Below are 26,054 nucleotides of genomic sequence, written 5' to 3'. Positions count from 1 at the left end.
GAATACTCCATATAATGTTTTCTTATTATACTTATCTAATTAATATATAAACATACTCTTTTATTATGTATTTTTAGACTCATGATTTTTGTTATACTCATCTAATTAATGTATATACAAACTCGTTTAATGTGTATATTTTTATACTCATTGTATTTTTAAAATAACCAAATTAAAAGTGCATTTTAAAATATTAAAATAAAAATAACCAAATTAAAGTATTAATAGTAAAATTTTAAAATAAAAATAACCAAATTAAGGTATTAATAGTAAAATAAGTGTTGTAAAAGATGAAATAGAAACTTAACCCAAAAAGTTATAAAATGTAAGTAATGAGATGTGGGAATGGAAACAGTAAATGAATGCCAAAAGTGTGGGAGTGCAACTTAGTAAAACGTGGGGTGCAGTGAGAGTGTAGAATATTAAAAATAGGGTGCATGGAGTAAAAGTTTGTGCAGAGAGAAATGGTGGGGTTGCACGAAGTAAAACACTTGTCCAGAACCAATTTTTTTCTTCAATTTCAAAACCCCGAGTCACAAAGGAAGCCTTCCACTTCCTCAAGTTCAGCTGGTGTTTCGCCCTACACCTCCTATGATTACACCTCTAAATTTTAGATTTCTCTTTTAATTAATAAAGTTTGGTGAATATTATCATAGTAACTGCATTATTAATTATTATTATTATTTATTTATAAATTTATTATCATATATTAAACATTTGTATTATGCTTGTTATTTTGTTTTGGTGTACATAGGGTTTATTTTTCATGGTTTCTTTTATGTGTTAGGTTGGAATGGAACACTAGTAAAGCTTTACGAGAAGAATATGAGAAGAAAGTTATGCAATTACTAGAGACATGCATGATAAACAATGCACAGATGTGGTTTTGTAGTGTTATTTTCTACATTCAATGCTATGAAATATATGCTAGTTTTGGTAAACTAACAATACAAATGTTTATTTAGACAGAAAAATATAATTTGAAAATTAAGTGTTGAAAAATCATATTATATTCTGTCAAAAAAAATATAAGTGAAAGGGGTGTGTATAAGTAAAATTAGGAAGTTTGGTTAGCACTTAAATTAGAAAAGTTTCATGGCCTAGTTACTCATCCTAGGGTGTTTCATCCTACACCTCCAAACAATTTATCCTGCAACTCCAAATATTTCAAAAACACAATTCTACCCCTAATTAAAAGCAATTAAAATGTTGTTAATTTTTAATAGAAGGAAAAAAATGTTTGACCATATTCTTTTAACAACTTTCACCTTTCAACTTTCTCTTTTCTTCAAAAGCTATTATTTCTATTTGAATCTCAATTTTTCTTTTCTTTGTTTTCTTTGATTTCTCTAAATATCCAGTTATCCACATCCAGGTTTGCTTTCTAAATTTTGTCATTATAATTTTTTTTTATTTTAATAAATTTTATTGTTTGATACATATATTTATTTTAATTAATTAATAATTTATATTTTGATTAAAGGCTATTAGTCCATATACTTCATTCGTTGCCATTAATAACACAAAAGCAACAGCAGAAACCATTAAAAAATCAACACAGACAGCAACAACACACCAGATCATGTAAACCAAATCAATATACCATTGCTAATCTCAGCAAATTTCCTATTCGCTTCTTCATTGCCCGAGTTCTTATTAGGATGATATTTCAAGGCGAGCTTCCGATAAGGCTCTTTATCTAATCGTCCGATGCACCCTTCGACACTGAAGTATATAGTAATAGCTCTTCCTGCAACGGGTTGAAACGAAAATACACATATATAAGCAAAGTGTAATGCAGAACAAATTAAGTGTACATTAGAGTTTAAAGGAGAGAAAGAGAGGTACCTAGCAATGGCACTAAGAGAATAACAGAGAGCGCAAAGAAAGAACAAGAGATTGACTCTTCGATGCGCCATGAAGAGATTTGGATCTCTCCGAAAGGGAATTTTAATTTTAGGGCTCTGCAATGTCCCTCAGATCTCATTGGAATCGAAATAAAAATTGAGGGTTAGAGTTTGGGAATTCCTGTTTAAGGATTATTGTGCTTGTAATGCGTTGCGTATGTATCGTGTATGTGGGTGGTGTATCTATCTTGCAGTGGCGGACCTCAAAGTGATCCCGCCAAGACTTGACTACGAAGTATGGAGTCGACAATACGCTTTGCTTTGCAATGGGTTCGTTTCAAAACTGGCCAATCATTGTGAGCCTTTAGTTGTTCCTACCAATCATAGCTCTCAAGTCGATTTTTCCATAACACAACAATAATAGTTCTTCATATATTTTAGGCTTAATAGCCTCTTTTCTCCCCAGTTTCGTTGGATAATGTCAATTCAGTCCCTCTTTTTAAAAGTGTTTGAAATGGATCCTCACATTTAAAATTTTGAGTCAAATTAGTCCCTTCCGTTAAATATAACCAAACGGAGTTAATGGGGTGATAATCTGGCAGCAATTAGTGGTTACATGTCATAATTTACTTGTGTGCGTGCTGGCGTCTTAGATCAACTTTGACTTAGATGAACGAGGCCAATGAGACAATGTCAAGTGTCAGAACCTTTCCCACCCAAAATTAGGGTTTCAGATTGGAAAAAAGGAAGCTATTGCGTTGTGATTGCTCCCTACGCTATGACGAAGAAAGATGGTTGCTAGTGGTGTGTGGAGGAAAACTTGCGATTTGGCCATGGAGGTTTCAAATAGCTTCACGCAATTAGGGTTCATCGCGACTTTGGGGGTTGATTTCTGATTATGGTTTTCTATAGGCTGAAGAAGAAACTCACGCAAGGAGATTGCGAGTTTGCGAGCTCTCTGTTGATGATAGTGGAGGATTCCTGTGGTGGTGGTCGTGGAAGCGCGACATGGATGAGAAGACGCTCGCACAACGAAGGCTCGTAATTGATTAAGAGTTTCTGCGTTCTCGAAATTTTCAGATTCGTGATGAAAAATATGAATGCTGGAGGGAATCTTACAGAGTTGCTATCACATTTTTCATTAAAATAAACACATCAAGATTGATTGTAATTTTATTTATGAAAATATCAAGATTGAATTTGTTATTTTTACTATCAACTAGTAGATATTTTACTAAATCATAACAAAAACTTAAAATTATTATATTTGTTAAAATTGAGTACACATTATTTATATACACGAGATTAGAGAAAAATAATAAATGTAATAAACTTTAGTTTATTTTTTTTATAATTTATATATATGTGGCCCTACTAATGACTTCATCTCCATGGCTTGGGTAAGTTAATATTCACTTTATCTGCTATATGTGATAAATGAATGAAGGATACAATGAATTTAGATGTGTAAACCAATGGCACAAAACGTTTTGGTCCTAAAAAGCATTTTAAGATGTTACGAATAATCATTTTAGTCAACAGTCAACTATTAGAAAGATATAATAGGAAGTATAAGAGTGCATTCATAGAACGATTCTCACTTATTTTAAACTGTAATAATATCATCATACTGTTTTCCTATTTAGGAGTACTGTAAGGAGAAATCATAAAATAAAACAAGTGATGATAAGAATAGATAAGAAAATTAGGTACATAGAAAGAAATACACGTATCTTTTGTAAGAAGGGTTACGTAATTAAATATGTAATATCTATTATTTATTATATTTATTAAAAGTATTTATGAACTAGAGATAAAGTCAAATTATAATATATAAATAAAATGTAAATATCATCTTAAAATCATTTTCTAATAATTTAAATTTATGAGTTAAAACTTTTGAAAATTTCGGTTCTAGAAATTGAATACCCGTTGAATTAGCGTTCAAAATGCAGAAATTGAGTAGAACCGACTTTCCCTGATTGAGCTGTCAGTTGGATAAATAAACGAAGAAACACTAAAACTTGAGAGATCTTGTGGTCCAAAAATTTTACAACAAACTTGAAAGTGAGATTACTTTCTTCCTTTTTCCAAACATTTTAGACAAAGACTCAACGAAACAATAATAGACCCATGGAATTCAACCTTTGTCTTATACCCTAATATATAGAAAATACTAACCCTTCATCAATGAATTATTGTGTAAAAACAAGACAAGAAACACGCATAACAATCAATTTGGCAAAGAATAAAAACATAGAAAAACTTAACAATCATATCTCACACAAATAAGTTTGAAGGATTTATTAATTCCTCGTAAAATCATAAAATTATATAAATAATTTAGAAAGAAATTAATTAATTTTAAAAAAATAATGGATTCGAATATAGATTTGTAAAAAAAATTAGAAAATATAGATTTTTAGATTAAAATTTACAAAATTTCAAACATTTAGATTTAAAATGCAGTCAATCCGTTTTTCATATCCAAATGTGAGTCTATATGAATTAGGTACAGAGAATTTGGCCACGATTATTTAGTTTGAGAGTTTGAATATCTGAATCAGTTATTTGAACGTTGAAACAAGTGTCAAAAGTGGGTATCTTCTGTGAAAGTTCCTTCTATGCCACGTTTGTTTGTTTCGAATGATGACGGCAATAAGCAGGTGAAGATTCACGACTACCAGAAAAATAAACAAACAAATCGCCAAATTAAAAACAATTTTAAACTTTTTGCGATAAATTAGGAACAAAATTCTAAAAGTAAATCATAATCTATTATAGAGTTTCAAATAATTGATTATACATAATATTTTTAAATTTTCTATTAATATTTGTATTTTTATTTATTTATACTATTATATAAATAGATTTTAATTTATATTTTTATTTTTCAATTTTACATTTTAATAAGTAATTATTTATGTAATATATCTCAGTTTAATAGATTCAACTGCTAACTTGAACTATTATAAATTATGTGTTAAGTATTGATCATCATATATGCTTATAATATGTATTTAAAGTTTTTTTTTATGAATCTCAATAATATATTTTTCATAATATATAAAATTTTTCAATAAGAAAATATCCAATATATATATACACACACACTCTAGCTATCATATTTAAAAGAAGAAAAACTTATAAATAATCAAAATGATTAAAATAAACAATCATTCACAAACACTAACTTCATTTAATACATTATATAAGTAAACTATAATAATTAGCTGGGAAGAATTTTGTGTATTAAATAAAAAGTTATGTCCTATCATAAGTATTTTTTAATAACTAATTATTTATTTCAATTGAAATGTTAATAACTCATTATTTATTTTCAATTACTTTAGAAAAATATTCAAATACAATAATTACTATATTTTTTTAATAATGATGAAAAACATTTCTTTAAATACATATCTCTAATCAAATATTCTAATGTTCAAAGTGAAGATTCATATATCTAGGACAGTGTTCAACATTTCAGTTTAATCTAATTGTTAATGAAATGAGTATCCCAATTTTTCCAAGATTACTTAGAATCCAACCCTAGTGAAAGGTTGGTTCAACCAACAAGCAAACATTTCTTCATAATTTTGATCCTAACCTAGAAAAGGACTAGCTCGTTCAACAAGGCATAAACTAGACATGAAATTCTTCATAATAAAAAGTATCCCAAACCCTAAAAGAGTGTTTTTGTTATCAATAAAAAAAAGTAAATACATTAATTATAATAAATGAATAAATAAATGATAAAATATAATATAATTAAAATAACAATAAAAATTAGAAGATAATTTCTTTTTAATCAACTCCTTTTTTATTTAAGTGGGTTTTCGTGAACTCAAAAATCATATCACTGAATTCAGGTTATATAGCCATGATTAAGGATCTGGTCTTTTTGGCAAACTCACATCACCTCCCAACTCATATTTTTATGCATAGATAGAAGTAACGTCAACCTTTAATAACTTACATACTTAAAAAGTATCCGTTTCTTAAGATGTAAATGATTAATGTTTTTAAGAACTTATTTCAAGATACAATAAGATTTTTTTAAATGTTTCTAATTAAGAAATTCAAAACTAAAAATCAAATTTATAAGAAGGATTGATTTTTTCTGAGAAACTTCTCAGGTGCATGGTGGACGGATTTTTTCTGCTCCGGTAAAGAAGGAACACGCCGAAAAGGAGGACAAAAACCAGTTTTTTAATAATCCTGTTTTCACAACATGCTTCTACTTATATATAAACCCCTTACTATACAAAATAATAATGTAAGAATTAAATTCCCAAATTAAAGAGACAACTCTACACCCTTCTAGCAAAACCCCTCCACAAGGTAAAAGTAACTTCGTTTATGTCTTGTATGTTTCCACATTAGTCACAAAATTCAGCTAAAAAAATTAGTACACATGATCCAATATGAAAATGAAATTACAAAATAGGTTTAATATATAATTTTAATTTCTAAACTTATATCCAAATTCAAATTTGTATGTTTTAAACTTGTTATATTTTGTTTTTTAAACTTAAAAATAAATGTATATAATTCTTTCAATCTAATTATCTTAAATTTTTTTATTTTGTACTTGTCAAATATATTTCCTTTGATATTTAAATCGTGTAACCTTTTAACACCTTACAACTTAATTGTTAATATGAAACTCTAATTTAATAAGTTTTAAAAAAATAATGTCGTCAGTTAAAAAAAATGTATCAAAATTTAAACTTAAAATATAGATAATTTTCAAAGGCTAAAATCCTATTTTGATCCTCTAATTTTTATAAAAAGTTCTATTAGACTTTTAATTTTTTGGTTCAATTTATTCTTAAATATTTTAAAGATGCTCCTATTAAGTAATTTTCGCTATATTAACATTACATTTCTGTTAAAGTTTATATATCAAATCACTTTACTAAAAAATAAAATTAATTTAAATATTTAAATCTTTTAGATAAGGTGATTTAATATAAAAATTCTAATATAACAAAAATGACCGTGAATATTTATAAAAATTAAAAAAAGTTAAATTGAATGAAACAAAAATTAAGAATTTAATTACATTTTCATAAGAATTAAAAGAGAAAAATAATATTTTAACCAATTTTTAAAATATATTTAGAAACCAGAAAAGATAATTCGTATAAAAAAGTTTCACATGGATGATTGCGGTCGAAGTTCACAGTATCGAGGACCTACAGCAGTCATAGTTTGGTAAAATGAGATGCACAACACTGACTTTAGGTGTGAATTTGAAGATTTAAACACAGCCGAAAAACAAGCCCTGCATCACGCCTACGAAAAATAATGATGTTTCTCAAGTGACGACAGCTTTCTATTTCGGTCTCATATATACCTCTATCATCATTAGACTGACTGTCGCTAAATCCTATCATAAACATAATACCTTTTACTATAAATACAAACCTAAGGAAGCATCTTCTCACAACCCTAATTTCTAAATATAAAAACTCAAGATCATGGATGAGCAACACGAAAGTCAACCTTCTTCAACCAAAGTCGACAGAAAGATTGTAGAGAAAAACAGGCGAAGCCAAATGAAGAATCTTTATTCTGAACTCAACTCTCTTCTCCCTAGTTATAACCCCAACGTCTGTTTTTTGTTTTGTTTATCCATAAAACCTGAAAACTTTTTATATTATGTGATGAATACTGATATGATGTAGTTTTTTGATGAATTAACTCAGCAAGTGGTGGCAGTGCCTGATCAAATAGATGAGGCGACGGAGTACATCAAAAGGCTGGAGGAAAAAGTGAAGACGGCGAAGGAGAAGAAAGAAAGGCTAATGGAAAGTAAGAGAAGTGGAAGTGGTTTATCGAGTGGTTTTGAAACAAGAGGAAGCGAAAAGCCGCCAAAAATGGAGATTCATGTAAAGGGTTCTGTGCTTCAAGTCATTCTAACATGTGGGGTCGATAACCACTTTGTTTTCTGTGAAATTATCAGAATATTGCGTGAAGAGAATGTTGAGGTAATCACTACCAGTTATACAATTGTTGGAGATTCAGTGATTCATGTCGTGCACGGGGAGGTTAGTATATATATCTATGTCTTAATTCATCTTTAAAATAAAACCATGAAGAAATCTATAACCATTTTTCTCTATTTCAATACTTAGGTTGGGCAATCTATGATCCATTCTGGAGCTAGCAAAGTGAGTGAGAAGCTGAAATGGTTCCTAAACGGATCCATCTCTAATGTAGAAATGGAGCCTGGAACCTTATGGGGTTCTGAAATTGGAGCTACTCTTCCATGGGTTCTTCTAGATCCTACCCCACACAATGCCTTACAACCAAATCCTTAGTGAAATTAAAAACATTGAAAACAAAACATAAATTATGTGAGCTGAAATTAAGGGTAATGCCTTTAGCCTCTGGTGTAAGAAAAAAAGACATGATTTCCAAAAAAGGAAAATGGTGTTATGTTGTTACCAGTCGCATTATTTCCATTACAATGAGTACTTCTTTATTTATACAAATGTTAATACCCACTGATTATGATTGTAATAAGTGTTACTTGATTTTATCCAAAAATAAGAAATAAGGTCTTACTGTCTTGATCATAAGTGTCGAGATCATTAGGTTAGTAAAATTTTAAAAAATTAATATTTTTTCATCAACTAAAACAAATATTTTAAATAAGAATAATTAGATTGTTCTAACTCGTACATTATATATAAAAGGAAAAAAAATAAAAGACAGATGAAAAAATATCTTATTAAACTATTAAAATTTAATTATAATATACATGACTTATGAGATTGGATTACTTTATAAGAAATAATAAAGAGATTTAAAGTGTTTTATTAGATCAAACTCTTTAATCTCTATTAATGAAATAAAAACACTACTAATATAAGTGATAACTGATTTTATCCAAAACAAAAATAAGGTGTTTTGATAATAACAAGAGTTGAGATCATTAGTTAAGTAAAATTTAAAAAACCTAACACTTTTTCATCAACAAAAACAAATATATTAAATAAAAATAATTCAATTGTTTTAACTCATACACAATATATAAAAAAGGAAAATAAAAGACCGTAATACATTTTTTTTTCTATATAAAGCTGCGAAAAAAGTTTCTAGCATCAATCTCGTTCAAAACTAAAGAATTACAATTTATATTCTATACAATCACAATAGTATATATATTCAGAAAATCAACCCTACATACGTATATTTCAATAAAGCATAGTTCCTATTCTTTTCAATCTTAAATTTTCTGAACTTTTTAAGCTTCCAAAAAATAACTATATCGATGAAAAAACATAACCAATAACCTAAGATCCCAGAAAAAAAAACACAAAAGCATACAAAACAACACAAAAAACACGTATTGGTTAAATTCATCGATTACGTTTTTCTAACGTCTTAAATGAAAAAAAGAATTTCAAATGTTAAATTTATAGTTACATTGATTTTAGACAGTAGTTGGACATAAGCATCAACCGGGATATAAGTTTTTTTTTTTTCTTTTTATACTTATTTGTGATCTAAATTCATGTTTTAAAAAACTAGTATGAGAATATTAAAACTGTTAAGTGAAAGTTGTTGAATATATTAGGAAGTTATATATGGATGATTAGAATTTATATAAATATTAAATTTTTATTTTTGTAAAATATGAACATGTAAAGGCTTATTTAAATCTTAAAGTCACTTCACTTGAATATGCATTCATGTATATACTATATTGTTTTCGATTATTTAATTTTAATCATTTTTATTTGACTATTTCATTCTTTACTTGTGTACTTTTTCTTGTAATTTTCTTTGTTTCAATCATACACTCTTTATTTTAGGGCTTATTTTTACTTTTATATAATTTATTTGCTTCGATCCATTCATTTTTAAAGATTTATTTTCACATTTTTTTTCTTTTCTTTTACTAATTTGTTTCACTTTCCTTTTGCAAAATCTTGAATACAAATTATATTTTGAAAAATATTTTTATTTCTAAAAATATTTGTAAACATTCATCTTATAAAAAAATTAACCATAGAACGATGGTCAAGGATTTACAAGGGAATGCAATATCTCAAACGAAAATATTTATCCTCTTCTTCAAATATTTGTTTGACAAAATTCACCCATAACAAAATACAGACACAAAATAATTTTTTTAATTAGAACTAATGATTTGTTAATCATAACCAAAACCTATGATTCAAAAATTGTTAGAAATAAAACAATGTATTTGTATCTCGAAAATCAGAATAATGTTTATCAGTACTAAAATTGTTGTCAGTGTAAGAAATCTTAAATAATCTAAGATCAAAATACATATCATTGACAATGGAGATCAAATATACAACATATTACAAATATTAAGATTTTGTACAAAATATATAAACAGAATCTCAAAAGCAGTAGAAAAACAATCACAAATAGAGGCACAGTCACAATAGATGCAAGTTTAATTGAAGGTACAAGCAAATATATACCATCACAATTCCAAGCACAAATGCCAGAAAAAATGTAGGCACAAATATAAGAATAAGTAAAAATGAAAATACTTTTGCAATAGCATATACATACAAAATATGTAAACAAAAATAAATATTTTAAGACAAAAATATTTTTTACATTAAACATAACATCACCATCAATTAAAAAATACGGGGAAATAAAAAAAATAAAAATGATGATGTTTTCTTTTTCTATTTTAATCCTGTATGTTGACAACTATGATGCTAAAAGTTTACTTTTTTATTATATTCTTGACTTTCAGTATTTTGGATATGGTAAAATTTGACATACTTTTTACAAATTATTTGACAATATTTATTACACTTTTTTTTATTTAGTTATATTTATTGAATATGTTTGCTATGCATTTTATAAGACACAAATAAGAATATTTAACTTTTTGATAGATTTAGCTTACACATATTACTATGATTTTGTTAAGGATTCGTTAATGATAAATTATTACAGTTTACTACGAATTAATTAGGGATAAATAGGAAATATTTACTACAAATATGTTAGTTAGTAACTTGGTACTACAAATTTACTTACAAATATCTAGAGACAAATAGCTATGAATCTCTTAAAGAATAATTAAAGATTACGGGGAAACCGTTAGAGAATAATTCATCCCTTATTAATTACTTATATTTAGTTATGAAAATTTTCTTTGATGTTTTTTTATTAATTCTTTACAGAATAATTTTGCAAGGAATTAAAAAAAATTAATTAGAAATTATTTCATCACAAATATGTAACTTTTTTATAATGATTAATTGGATTTGATACTAATTTCTGATAATTTACTTGTATATAATATATGGTGAATTTTTATTCTGAGTATCCTCTGAAATAAAAAATAATGGGATAACTCCTCCAACTTATCCATGCAAAACTATTTAGTTTTTACGTTTTTTAATTTATATTATTTTAATGCAATAAACAAGCAAATATACCAAGAGTACATGTATTTTCAGTAACAACAGCAACAAAGAAAACCGGATTTTCGTAAAAAAAATATTGATTTTCACTGAAAATTATTAATTTTATTTAAAACATAGATTATTTTCCGAAAAACATTTGACTTTTCAAAAAACCATTTTTTTTTTCTAAAACATAATTGTCCTGTAAATTTATCACATTTGTTTCCCCGTTTCTACGACAGAGCATTAATTTTCCATGTCAGTAACCAATAAAAGAACAAATTAGCTAAACGCGCAAAAGAACATTCAAGTCCAATTAGAAGAAACCACTTTCAATTTCAGAGTTTGATTTCAGCCGTTTAGTTTGACTTTTTAATATTCTAATTAAATTAAATAGTTTAAAATATAATTTTAGTATTTTAAAATTCATAATACTATTATTCTGAATTTTATTTATGAGATATTACTCTTTTAATGTTATAAAATTTATTATTTTAATATAATTGTTACATATTTTCCCAAATCAAGGTCGATTAATTATGACGAAATATGAAATAAATGAATGACGTAACAAGCAATATATAACTATGTTAAAGTTAAACATTTTCTGCTATTATAGTATAAAGTTTATGATTTTGATTCCTTTCATTAGATGAACAATTTTAGTTTTTCATTAATGTATATTTTGTTGAAAGTTCCTGTGACTGAATCCACGAGAAAACTTGATCAATAGGTGCAATTCTTCAAAGATGAGTTATATGTTCTTGAAAATAGTGGAAAGAGACAAATATTATGTAAGTGCAGAGAAGGAACATGGAAGGAGGAAGATTGAACGTAGCAAAAACGGTAAGGATGAAACATATAGAAATGGAAACAAACATGACACGTGGGGGCGTACGGTCCAACAAAAATAGATATTTGAATATAGAACATTACCGACGTTACTCTCTCTTCAATAATTTATCAAACTGTTCGATCGTATCTCTCCCTTCATTCATTAACAAGGGGGAGAATTTGGCTACTAATCATACAAAAGTAGGTATAAAATTTGTCATGTGAAGGGAATCCAAGTCTGAGTGTAAGTCTCACATTGGATAAAAATGAGAAAGTAGAGTAATTTATAAGTGGGAAGACCTATTAACCCATTATTTTAAGGTTTTGGGTAAAGAGTGGTGTCAATCTCTTATAAGGTTAGACTTTTTTCATATTTATTTAATGTTGACTTCATTATTATGTTTCTTATCCTTCTTTACAATTCCAAAGTCTAAGTTGTTGAGACACAAAATAAATTTTCACGGATTGTCTCGAGAGTGAAGAGAATTTTTATTAGTTAACTTGAAAAAATTTGTGTTGTCGAAAAAGATAATCAAAGACTTTTGTGTGAGGAAATAGAAGAATTTGTGTGGATAATGAGAGAATATTTTAAATTAACATTATAAAATATATATAATATTGTTTATTCGTGACTTGAAAGGCCGATGCAAATTCTAATTAATCTTTCACACTTGGTCATATTACCTAGGTTTATGTCTTACTAAATAATAATAGAAAAATAAACAGTTCTTATTATATGTGAAAAATTATGTTGTTAATGCTACTTGTATCAGTGGGCTACACTTCCAAGTTGTGGTCTATGTTAGGCACAACTTAACTCTTAGGACCACTTGATAAAGACATAAACATCTATTTGTGCACTGAACGTAGAGTAGCATGCATTTGGTAACTATTTTGCTAATGAACACACTTTTAGCTTATTTTCCCTCCTCTCTTTGAGGGGATTGGACATTCTTCCTTTGGTTTCAGTCGCGATGTGAAAGGGAGAGTTTAGATTATTAGGACATTCTTAAAGATCTCTATTTGTTAGAAGTGACCTTTAAGCCTAACTCAATTCCACAAAGTCGGTTTGTAGGATGAGGTTTACACTCACTTATAAACTATGAATTGCTCTTATCTCTAGTCGATGTGGCACTTTCAACACTATTATCCTTCTTAGCTCTCCCCCTTTATTGTTTATTTTTTTCTTTTTGTGTTTTTCATTTTTGTGTTCTTTATAACAATGTAGTGTTTTTAAAAACCTGACAAAAAATAATAAAAATCACAAATTAAAATTTTCCGATGCATGTAGATCATTATTCTTAAGGACTTATTTGTGGTGTGTTGTGTAAGTCTCTTAAGATACTACAAGAACTTTCCAGAAATTTTTGAGGATCTCAGAACTAGCAAGGAACTCTAATGAGAGAATGAGAGATGAGAGAGTTATTTTTTATGTGTGTTTTGGAGTGAATGAGGTGCTCTATTTATAGAGCTAAAATCATAAGGTAACGACCCAATGGCATGACTTGAGAGCTACACTTTGCATCATGGTTTGACAAAAACTATTCAAAGTCAAACTTCTTTAGGTTTGCGGTGAAGAAAACAAAAAGTAATGTTCATCCACAAACAAGGAACAGTATTTTGCAATACTTTATCCAACGTGTATAACAATCTCCCACATATTGCAAAAGACGAGAAAGAAAGAAAAGACAAACTTTCATAAGATGTAATGCATCAAAGTTGGTATAACAAGTTATATGAACCAGTCATAGGTCGAGAAACTTAACACACGTGTAATTGGTATAACAAGCTATATGAACAAGGACACTTGAGTGTGTTAGATGTTTATCAATCATAAAACACCCCCACAATCCTTGTTATCATTGTATTACACTTACTAGGTCATGCGCGTGCCCGATATTTATGAGTGCTCTAGAGATCATACTAAGATCTCATGCAAGCAGCCCCACTTGACACTCATACCACTGATTTCATCAAGTGTATGTTTTATCAGCATCATTAGGTAAAAAATCATCACACAACAATACATTATCAAGTTTTTCATCTCATTATTTTGGAGCTTGTTTCAACTCATACTAAGATTTTGAAAGTTTACATACTTTATTCTCTTGACTAGGTACAACACACTTCCAGTTGAGTCGTATAAATTTCCTCCTCTAAATCATCATTCAAAAAGGTATTTTTAACATCCATTTGGTGTATCACTAGCTTACGGATAACTGCTAAGACTAACAACACTCGAATATAGAAAATCCTAGTCATAGGGGTAAAAGTGTTAAAATAATCTACAATGAGATTTTTAGTAAAACATGTTGATAGGGGGAGCTATGTACAGCTAAACTCATATCTCACATATGAGTTTTTGATGATGACAAAAGAAATGTTTTATAGTTTCTTGCACAACAAAATGGCAAAACAATTGCTTGATAATATCTGTGATTGTGCTTGAATTGTTTAGTACATGTATTCATTGATTGAAAATGAATCATTGGTTGAAACACTTTGCACATTGCATATCTGATAGAAATAATCGATTACAATGTTTTATAATCTGTTAAATTTCTTCAGATTTGTGTTTATGCTTAACAGGGGCAAAACAATTATGTTTTAACCGATTACATTAAGTGTATAATAGATTAAAATTATGCTTAACAGGGGCAGTACATGATTACTGAGTGCATTGAAGTGTTTTGTATGGAACAAGTTTTCAAAATTGCTTAAGTATGGAACTTAACCGATTACATTATTTTCATGATCGGTTAAAATACGTTTTAAGTTAAAACCTTTTTCTTGAAAAACCATAACTGTCAATAACATTCATATTTTGAATATTGTGGCTTGTATGTTTTGTTTAATTGATTGCATGCGTTTTTAATCTGTTAAATCTTATGCAAATATAAAATTGTTAAAGCAGATTGAAAAACTTAATGGATTACATTAGATGCTTAATCAATTAAATTGCGTCAAAGTTAAAAAATCTATAAATAAACCTGTTGCTCTTTGCTCTCAATAATTTTATGATTCTAATCTTTCATAACTAACTTGATTGTTGAGTTTTAATTGCAGGAGCGTCCTAATTTCTTGAAGAATCAAATATTGGTACATTGGAAAGAAATCCATAGTGATTCTTGCAAGACTGAAGTGCTTACACATTGTTGATCAAATCTGCACTCTTGGTGTATTCTATTATGATCATTGTTAATCTACAATCACGTTGATTGTGTTTCCCTGTTGCTAAGAGCCATGAAGAGGACTTTGTGAAGTTCTAGTACTTAAGAGTTAGGATTGCTCTAAGGGTGACAAAAAGTGTGTGATCTTTCTAGGTTTGTACTATAGTTCGTATTGAGTTGGGAAAGGAGAGTACATTTGAGAGGGTTGTTCTCTGTATGTGTTGCTTGTAAAACTCTATCAATATAGTGAATCCCTTCATCTAAGGTTGATTGAAGAAAGACTGGATGTAGGCATTGGCCGAACCAGCATAAACATTTGTGTTAATCTTTTTATCCCTTCTCTTTTGATATTGTTCATATTCTTGTTTGATTGCATTCTAAAAAAACTTCAAAGATTTGAAAAAGCTTTTGAAAGAACAATCTTTTAAAGAGGAAAATCAATTCACCCCCTCTTGGTTGAGATTATTGTCCTAACTTTTTATACAATTGGCACCAGAGCTAGGAATTCGAATTTTACTCAAATTCAGTATTTTCTTGAGCTGCGTTTCTTTCATGCATGTATGGATTAACCTGTTCCATGCGTCGTCTTAGTTTTCTTGTTGGTTTTTTGTTGATTAGTGGTCTAACTGCGTACCCTGATCATAAGTTCGTGATTTGTAGGTGTAGATATAGTTCTCTAAGCTAAAGTGATGGTTGTCTGTATCTTAGAGTTGTTGAAGTTTCCTATCAGGTAAGGGAAGCTATATGTTGAGTTCTAAATTTGTTTTAATGTGTTTCATGATAATTGCTTAAAATTGGTAAAATTCAGTGTTATTTGTGATTGGTATAGTCTTGCTGAAAATATTGGTTAATTTTGCTTGTTTTGATTAATTGAGATTATGTGTGAAGGTTATAATTAGTGTAATCTGCTATTGTATCTTGAGGTAGTCAATAGATTGAGTTTCAGGAAATTTTTTTGTCCATTTTGGGGGCTTTGACAAATGAAAATCTAAATGAGTTATTCTATGAGGAAACTAAAGGTTTATGGGCTACTTTTGAGTCAATTTTGACTTGTTTAGACACCAAGTTTCCTTATTTCTTGTTTATGACATGTAGAATTGAATATATGAGTTTTTGAGTGGTTGGATTGATCTAATGCATCTTGTTTCTGACCAAATGAATACATAAGTACTCAATTTCAGTCATAAACATGTTTTTACTTTAATTATAGTGTCAAAGATACTAATTTGGTCTTTTGGATAGGTCCGAAGTGCACAAGATCAAAAATATAAGTTGTTGTCATCTGGTATAGCGTTGAGCGCTCTTTTTGGACATTGAGCGTACCAAAATTTGAGAGTTCTCTGACTTGTGGTCATTAAGTGATGGAATTGGGTGTTGAGTGCCACTTTTACCCTAAAGGTCTGGTCCTATTTTTCCCTTAATTCGCTAGGCAAGAGGTCCTCTCACTAGGCAAGCTGAGTGGCTTGTTGCTCGCTCTGTATCTTCGTTGGGCGCCTTGATTTTGGTCATTAATGTTGTTCTTGCTTGCTTTCTTTTCTTAGTATTTTGATTTTGTTATTATTATACTGGGTGTATCTTTTAAGGTGTATAAATGCTTATGAATGGTGATGATGAATGTGTATTTGGTTAAGAATGTGGTGAAAGGAATTCCAAGGGGAAGATCCTTATGGTTCTTGTGTGTAATGTATTTCCGTAGGAGCTTTGAAATTATGGAATGTTTTTGACACTCCAATATTCATCCAACCTCAAGTAGAGAGATGTGATTATGTCATGTAGAGTAGCAGGAGATCCTTAGCCTAGGGTCAATTTGACCATAGGTATCTGAACGATTAACCGTGTATGGTAGTTTGGATGTTATGTGTTGTTTAACCACATATGTGCAGGTTCCCTCAATAGTTCAACACCAATACATATATTTGGATGGTCTGTATAGAGTCTAATGATGTATTTAGATATTTGATGGTTTTGAGAATGAAAGTGTTAGATTATTGTTTTGAGTGAATTGAATGTTTGTCTCTTCTATAAATTATTTTATCCTTTTATTGTGTTTGTTTGTTGATTCTTTTTGTTTTGCAATAATCACTTTATTGGTGTAAGCAGATAAAGATATTATCATTGTTGAACAAGTGTTTTAAGAGATGGGGATGCGGATTAAAATAGTATTAGTTTTAAATTTCCTACTTTTTTTTATAAACCTTCACTCTATGTTTTAATAATATTAGGAATAGTTTTTTTTTGTATATATAGTTCGAATTATAGTTATATAACTCTAATCATATTTTATGTGTTTCTTTTTAAATTAACTTATTATATATAATAATTCTATGATAGTGTTAAAACTATAAATTTAAGATATTAAAAAAAAAGAAAAAAAATGGAATGAAAGCGAAAAAGTCACTTCTCATATCATATTATAAAAGTAAATTTTATGTTGGTTTAATTGCTTGCATTGTCCCTAGTTTGGCTGCAACGTGTCAAAGTAGTCCATCTTTTTAAAAAAATTTCAATTACGTACAAACTTGGTTTAAAAGTGTCAATTTCGTCCAAACGTATGTAAAATTTGTTTCAATCAAGTCTCTTCCGTTAAATTCACCAAAATGGACGTTAATTTTTTAGTTCTCTCTCCTCTGCTCCTCTGCTTCTCTGCTCTGCTCCTCTGGACATTATAAAATAATATAATGATAATATAAAATATAAAATAATACATTAAGCAATTATTAGAAAATTTGAAAATATTATGCATATATATTAAATGAAAAAAACAGTATACGTGGACTAAGTTATACAGAACTTCTGCACAGAGTAATGATTGTGGATGAAACTCTCATTTCTCATATATTTATACTTGGTTTTAGTTTATCTTACAAAAACATGAAAACTAAATCTAAACAAAAAGTATTCTTTTCACACCCATTTTCTGCTTCATTCGATAATTGCTTTTCGTAGTAAAATATTATATTAAAATAATAACAATAAATATAATTAAAATATTATAATTCGTAGTAAAATATTATCTAAAAATCAAATAATTCATTTTTCTGTTCTTTAACTAAAAAGGTATTTACAAAATTATTTATTTTGGTATAATATTGGTTGAACTGTTTCTACATATTTTCATTTTCTTTAAAAAAGAATTATACGTTTTGTGTTAATTATATATATATAATTTATCGTCATTAAAAGTATATTAAAAATATATATAAGATAATAGGATAAATCATATATATTTAAAATAATTTATTAATTAATTTATTTACTAAAATAGTTTTAAGATAATAAAATATAAGATAGATATTTATATTTGAGATTAATAAAATTATTTTACTTTAAAATACACACATATTTTAATTAATAGATACTGTATAACTTTAATTTTTTCTTTCAATTAACAGGCACAATTCTCTATTAATAAATCATATGTAGCATATTGGTAAAAAAAAAGTGGAATAATAATTTAGATAAAATCATTTAGTTACATCATGATCATGATTTAATTTATGTAAATATTAAATATAAGTGAAAAACATTTTACTAAAAGGAGCAGCAGAGCATAGCAGCAGAGCATAGCAGCAGAGCAGTAGAGCAGAGAAGCAGAGGAGAGAGAAAAAAAAATTAACGTCCGTTTATGGGATTTAACGGAAGGGACTTGATTGAAGCAAATTTTACATACGTTTGGACAAAATTGACACTTTTAAACCAAGTTTGGACGTAATTGAAACTTTTTTAAAAAGATGGACTAACTTGACACGTTGCAGCCAAACTGTGGACAATGCAAGCAATTAAACCTTTTATGTTTAACTGTATCTCATAAAATTGGTTAAAAAATTAACATAAACGGATAAATGGCTGTCAACTACTTATCAAAAGGGTGTATTGTTGCGATTACTGAAATGGCAACGTGAAAAGAATGAATTTTATAAATTATTTATAAAATTCGTGAAAATTGAGACGATAGTCCACTTTATAACAATTAAATTGTATATTTTTCAAATTATCTTTATCATTGATATTGTTTAACTTTTTGTTAATTGTTAATTAAAAATATTGTAATATGAAAAAATAATTACGAAACGGAATCTAGTATAAAAATAATAAACATTTTTAATTAGAATCTTAAAAGTTACAAAAAAATAAAATAAAATTAAAGACAACTTGTATTAGAGTCTGTTTGAGCATAACTTTATCTTATAGTTTGAAAACCTGCCAATCAAGTAGAAAAGTTTGAAAAACTATTTTTATATTCACATTGAGGGAGCTGTGAATAAAAGTTAAAATTATAAATATATTAATTATGAAAAATATTATATATATATATATATATATATATATATATATATAAACAAGGTTTTAAGATATATATATTTACATTAATGTTATAGATAATAATAAAATAAATTTAATTGTAATAGTTGCCTATAAATTATGTATTTCAAATTACTGCTTAATCTGCATTTTCTTACAAAAATATAGTGAAACCATAGTATTCCAATGTTTTTCTATAAAAAGGAAGTGAGAAACATCTTCCCAAACCCCCCAAAAGCTCACAATGTTGATGGTAAGCAATCTACGAAATTCAAGAGCAAATGATCAACAACAGCCATCGAGAAACCAACCTTCTTCAGAAAAAGTAGAAAGAAAGATCGTAGAGAGAAACAGGAGAAACAAGATGAAGAACCTCTATTCCCAACTCAACTCTCTTCTCCCATCTCATAGTCCCAAGGTCTTTTCTCTACCTTTCTGTTCATGTACGTTAATCGCATGCATGGACGGAAATCACGTATATAATTTATGTTATTCCTTTTTTCCAAAATTAAGGTATGATCCTGGAGACAGTTTCCACACAGTGCCGCAAATTGCTGACCAAATCAACGCGTTGTGTTGCGTCAGTGTAATATGAAGCCCTAAGAATGTTTATATTCTGTTGCAATTGTGGCTATATGTATATTGTTTGACGTAATTTGTTTGTTTCTTTGTTTCAGGAAAGCATACCAGTGCGTGCTCAAATAGGTGAAGCAATAAAGTACATTAAAAGCCTAGAGACAAAAGTGAAGATGGCGCAGGAGAAGAAGGAAAGGTTATTGGAAAAGAAGAGAACTCTCAGTGGCTGCAGCTCCAATGCTTCTGAAGCAAAAGGAAGCCAAAACCCACCAAAAATCGAGGTTCATGAAACTGGTTCTGCGATTCAAGTCATTCTGACATGTGGGGTCGATAAAAATTTCATTTTCTGTGAAATTCTTCGGATACTGTGCGAACTAAACGTGGAAGTTGTCAATATCAATTCTACAATGGTGGGAGATTCAGTGATGCATGCTGTGCACTGTGAGGTTAGTATACATGTATTAATCAATAAAAGAAACTCAATTAGCCCTAATTTTATAGGGTTTTTTGCTCCCTGTTGTTACAGTATGCTTTATGCAGGTTGGGCAATTTCAATTTGGTGCTGGCAAAGTGAGTGAAATGCTGAAATGGATTGTGAATGTATCCTTCGGTGATGATGAGAAAATAGATCCTGAATTGTCGGATTATGGAATTGGCACCGCTGATAACACATGGGTGCTTCTTGATCCAACCCTAGATATTGGTTTACCACCATATCCCTGTTAAAGTTATGCAGCAGATTTATAATATCTGTAACAAGGCTAATGCTATGTGCCTCAAATCTATTTATATATATATATATATATATATATATATATATATATATATATATAATATATATATATATATATATTATAAAGTGATAAGATAAACCTATATGTGTAACAATAAGCGCCTGCATAACACTGGTTACCAACAAGATTAAGTATGATTATGAACATCATTATTTCCTATAATGCAAGCACCTTATCATCAACTATGATTATTCAGTTCTCTTGATTTTGCTTTGGCATTTTAACTTCAATGGCTGTGACCTATATAAAGTCATCAATGTCTTATCTCTATAATTCATAACTGAATATTCTGGAACCTTGAGCATCAAATTATGTGTTCCAGGAAGGAGGAGGAGGAGGAGCATTTCCAAGAAATTCTTTGCCTCACTCATTCTAGTATCTTCTTTATTATTTATTTATTTAAATTTATGAGAAAAATCACATAAATTATGAGTTGATTACTATCATTTAATAAGCTATAAGTAATATATATAACATTCACTCGTAGAAAGTGATGTGTCAAGTTATAGGACTTGGATCAAGTCAACAAGTCTATTTATTGAAATAGTATAAGGTGCTCAATATGTGAAAGTCAGGTATTTGGCGTCTAGCGTTTATATTATAAACGTGTAATGTTGTTATGTTTTTGATAAGTTATCTTCATTGATTATAAAAGAAAAGCACAATATCTTCAGTAATTTTTTAATATATTAAGTAAATATTATAGGAAAACCTTTTAAAATGTGAAAAGTATCTAATGCTTTATTTATCTAAACAGTATAATGGGTGTTTAAAATCATTATCTTAAATTAAAAAATGTGTGTTGTGAAGCACGAACGAAATCTATATTGGATATCCATTTAAACTCGCCCAATCAATTTGAACAAAGGAAGTAGGAAAATCTTTTGGTGATATGCACAACAAGTAGTTTAACAGTTTAACAAGTAGTTTGTCAGATCTCCATTTTTTATTATTGTTTAGTTTTTATCAATTTTTTAATCAACAATAACTAATAAAAAGAATATATAAAATATAATAAATACATTAAAAATATAAATATAAAACATTCAAATACTAAATATTTTTTTCTAAAAGAAATCACATAAATAAACCCAATCCCCCTCCCCTTCAAGACAAAAGTATTTATGACCGACCTGAAATAATTAAAAAATGTTATTTATGCATATATTTTATCCAGTGACTAACTAATAACATTGAGTAGATTTAACATTCTATGAGCAGTATATTTTGGTAGTTGAAGTATAGGTTATGGTTTTAATTAAACCGCAATGCCTTTATAAAAATTGTAAAACTGTGATCATATTTTAATAGGTTACGTTTTTTATAAAATTATTTATCATATGAGTTTATGAAATGAATGGAAAGTATAGTTTTTTGTTGTAGTAGTTTTTCTCCAGGAAACAAGCATTAAGATGTGGTTAACATGATAAGATGACCAATGGTGTGTTAGTGTGGAGGTATTCAAACCTAAAGAAATATGTACGTTTCCCCCCTCAAAATGATGAAGGGTGAATTAGAGGGAATGGGGCATGCTAGAGAGTTTTTTTTTTGGTAATTTTGATGATGTTTAATGAAATAATATTTTATATATTATAAGAAGTTAAAGTTATATAAATTTTTCACTAATTTTTTTAAAATTTTATTATTAGTTGGATAAATATGATAAATAATTGAGTGAAGGATAAACAAGATAGTAGGAGATGAGAGAACTAGAACATTATTGACAGGGTGTATCATTTCTTGTATATATAGCACAAATTTATCCAAATTCCCCCAAATAGACTCACTATTCTTTTATCGTAGACTCAAAAAGACCTAGGTTTTCCTGTTCCTTTAATTCAGCTACCTCTTAAACACCACTCCAAACTTTTTGACTTTTATGTCAATTTCTTTGTTTTACATTTAAAACTTAGATAATTAAATACGTCACTCATGACATATTTCTGTTAGACATCCGATGATATATGAGTGTGTATAGCCATATTTCTATTAGACATATTTCCATTGATAATGATATGTAAGCTTGTATATACATATATATATGCAAAATCAACACAGTAACCCTTTTCAAATTAGTACACTAAAAGGTTTTGGTATTGATTATATTTTACATTATATTTCAATTTTTGAGTCAAAACATATTAAGGTACGATAAAATATGAGAGTTTTTTTTGTTTCGGTTATAAATCGAAATATAAACTTTGATATTAGACTTTTGTTATCTTAAGGTAGTTGGTGTATTGGAGAGGAAAAGGCTTCAAATAGATGTCTCTTCTAAAGAAGTTTCACTATATCATGGGAGAATCTTCATTATTAAAAAACAATATTTTTTTTCACCTTTTATATCAACTATATGTAAAAATTAATTATTAACGAGGTAAAAAGTAATATATAACATCGTTCAGAATATTAGAATACAAACTAGATAAATATAGAAATAAATTATACAAATATATGTGTATGTGTAAAACAATATTTTTTTTCACCTTTTATATCAACTAATATATAACATCGAAGTAATATATAGCATCGATCATAATATTAGAATACAAACTAGAGAAATATATAAATAAATTATGCCAATGCGTGTGAGTGTTTGTGTGATGATAGTATTATTCTAATATGATATATAGTCATTAAAAACTATTCTAATAAAGATTAATTAACCTTAAATTAACCTACTAATACAATAATAGATCCATTTGTATGATATTAACGCTATTTATAATACAAGTGGGTCATATATGACTCTTGAATTATTATAATCAACAATGAGCTAGGAATATATAGAGGATAAGGTAATGGAAGAAGCATGTATGCGTTTCGTTATACCGGGGGACTCAAGTGTTATTATGTTATTATTTTTATTTTGTAGATTAATTTGTTATTTTATGTATCCTACATTAAAAAATGTGTTAATAAATTAATATTTTGAGTAAAACATGCTTCTCGGTATTTTTAAATTATTTATATACTTAAATATTTAAATATTTTCTCTTAAAAATGATAAATCATGTTAGGAATATGAATGGAATATAAGGTCGACAATGTACATCAATAATGATTTTTATATGTGTCGATACAAAAGTATATATGGCCTAAAATCGTAGAGTGTAGACATGAATGTCCACACCTTTGTGAGGGGCCTAAAGATATATAGGAAAGTTTTTATACAAATTGTCTCTTCTTCAACATGTGACAGTTCCTTTTCATTATCTACGACCACGGTTAATTTTTTCACTGTAACTAAAGTGAAACGTGGCCTTTTATCACCTACTAGGATGATCACATTTCTGACATTAAAAAATTATAATACATTATTTTTTAAAAACAATATATTAAATTATATTTTTTTAGTAATTTAAATAGTGAATTATTTTTTTCTAAAATATTAATAATTAGCTAAAAACATTTAGAAAGAAAAAAGAAAAAACAAAACATGTAACATCAAAAATTTAAACTATCAATAATACTATCAATAATCCCATCGTCCAGGTCATTTCATTATCTTCCATTGCCTCCACCCTGCGGTACAATACACACTCATCAACAAACAACATAAAAAACACATAATTTTGGCACTGATTCATCCTTTTTGTTCAAAATAATGTTGGATACACACTGATTTCAAGTTCATACTGCAAAAGAGAACTAAGAGTGAAGAGAGAGGAGCATTTCCAGGTTTTTATTAAATTTTTAAACAGGACAAAACTAGGGTTTATGAGTTTCAGGGGGTGCAGGAAGAAAAAGAAAAATTCAAGAAGAAAGGGCTCCTTGTCATAATTTGGGTGAATCAGTCCATAAGAAATAGAAGCCCAAACTTAGATAATGAGCTAATCACACTGTCCCATTAGGCGTAATTAGTATTTGTAAATAGGAGCTTTGAAAACCGAAGTAAATAATAATAATAATAGTAGTAGTAGTAGTAAATAGCAATACATGTATTTAATGTCTGAAAGAGTAAGTGTAGAAGGTACAAGTAGTGAAATGTATGTTTTTTTTTAAAATTTGTGGAATCTAAAGTTCAATCTAAACCCTGGCTAATCCCAACTAAACACCAGATGTAAGGGCCAAGTAAATTTATAAAAAGGGCCATTGGGCCCTATGTGGGGTAGCTGGCCCATCTCTCTAAGTCAATCTGACCTTAGGAAAGAGCTCAGCAGATTCTAATTTTCTGAGCTTCTCTCTCTCTAAAAAATTCAAGCCCTAACTTTCTCTGCCTTCTCTCTACCAAATCTTGAAATTTGACCGGTGCATTGTCATTTAGGTGGTGATTCTGCGTTCCCGGAGTCGAGAGCTTCGACTTGAACCGATCGGTTTCGCATTCTATAGTGGGTAAGTGGTTTTGCCCTTTTCCTCCACTGTTCTTGAAATTAGGGCATGCGATTTTGCTCTTGCATGTCCCTTGTGTATTCTTCTTTTCATTCCTTGCCCTATTCTAGCTCTAAGAGTTGTTGGTTGTCACCAATGCGGTGATCTGTAGGTCCTGTTGGGTTCTCCGCTATGTGGGGTCCTGTTTAAAGTATTCTAGCAAGCTGTACTGCTCAACTTCCAGGTAAGGGGAGCTAGTTACAATTTTAGATGATATATGATATGCTTGTCTGATTTATTTTGCTTTTTACTGTTCTGTTATTTTGGTGATGAACATGTTTAAATTGTGTTGGTTGAAAATGAAGAAATTGTGTGATCATGCTGTACTGATGTTGATATGAACTGTGAATTGGATGATTAGGAACTGGTATTGATACAATGATGTGATAATTTTGAATGCTTAGAAGAAATGAATTTTGTTAAATAATTTATTAGGACATAACCATGTGAATCATTGAAGTTTATAACCTATGAAGAGAACTAAGGTAGTCACAATCTGAATTTTGTATTTCAAGTTGTTAGGATCAGTTTAGATAACTTGGGTAAGTTAATTGTGACTCATTAGGAGTGTTAAAAGTGTTAAAAATAATTTATAAGTGGTAGATTCAGAATTGAGTACCTAGGTTGATGAAATTGAGGGTTTAGAGTTTAAATCAACATTAAATCACTAGATAATAAGATTAGGAAGTATTAGAATCAGCTATACAAGTTTATTTCGTCATACGGATCAAGTTTGGAGTG

General features: G+C 28.5%; 1 protein-coding gene and 1 pseudogene across 1 annotated transcript; both read left to right on the top strand.

The window, feature by feature from the left end:
• Window positions 1-7,324: 7,324 nt before the first annotated feature.
• LOC124848945 (transcription factor bHLH162-like) lies at window positions 7,325-8,417 on the top strand. The gene is made up of 3 exons (XM_047326773.2): window positions 7,325-7,465; window positions 7,562-7,903; window positions 7,991-8,417. Exons 1-3 carry the CDS (start codon window positions 7,334-7,336, stop codon window positions 8,174-8,176), a joined length of 660 nt encoding a protein of 219 aa, XP_047182729.1. The 5' UTR covers window positions 7,325-7,333; the 3' UTR covers window positions 8,177-8,417.
• Window positions 8,418-19,816: 11,399 nt separating this feature from the next.
• Window positions 19,817-20,874, top strand: LOC148193705 (transcription factor bHLH162 pseudogene; annotated as a pseudogene).
• Window positions 20,875-26,054: the final 5,180 nt, after the last annotated feature.

This window comes from Vigna umbellata, chromosome 9 (genome assembly GCF_029865625.1).
Source record: "Vigna umbellata cultivar VRB3 chromosome 9, Vumbellata_1.0, whole genome shotgun sequence".
NCBI classification, from domain to species: Eukaryota; Viridiplantae; Streptophyta; class Magnoliopsida; order Fabales; family Fabaceae; genus Vigna; species Vigna umbellata.
This window is presented reverse-complemented; position numbering and strand designations above follow the sequence as displayed.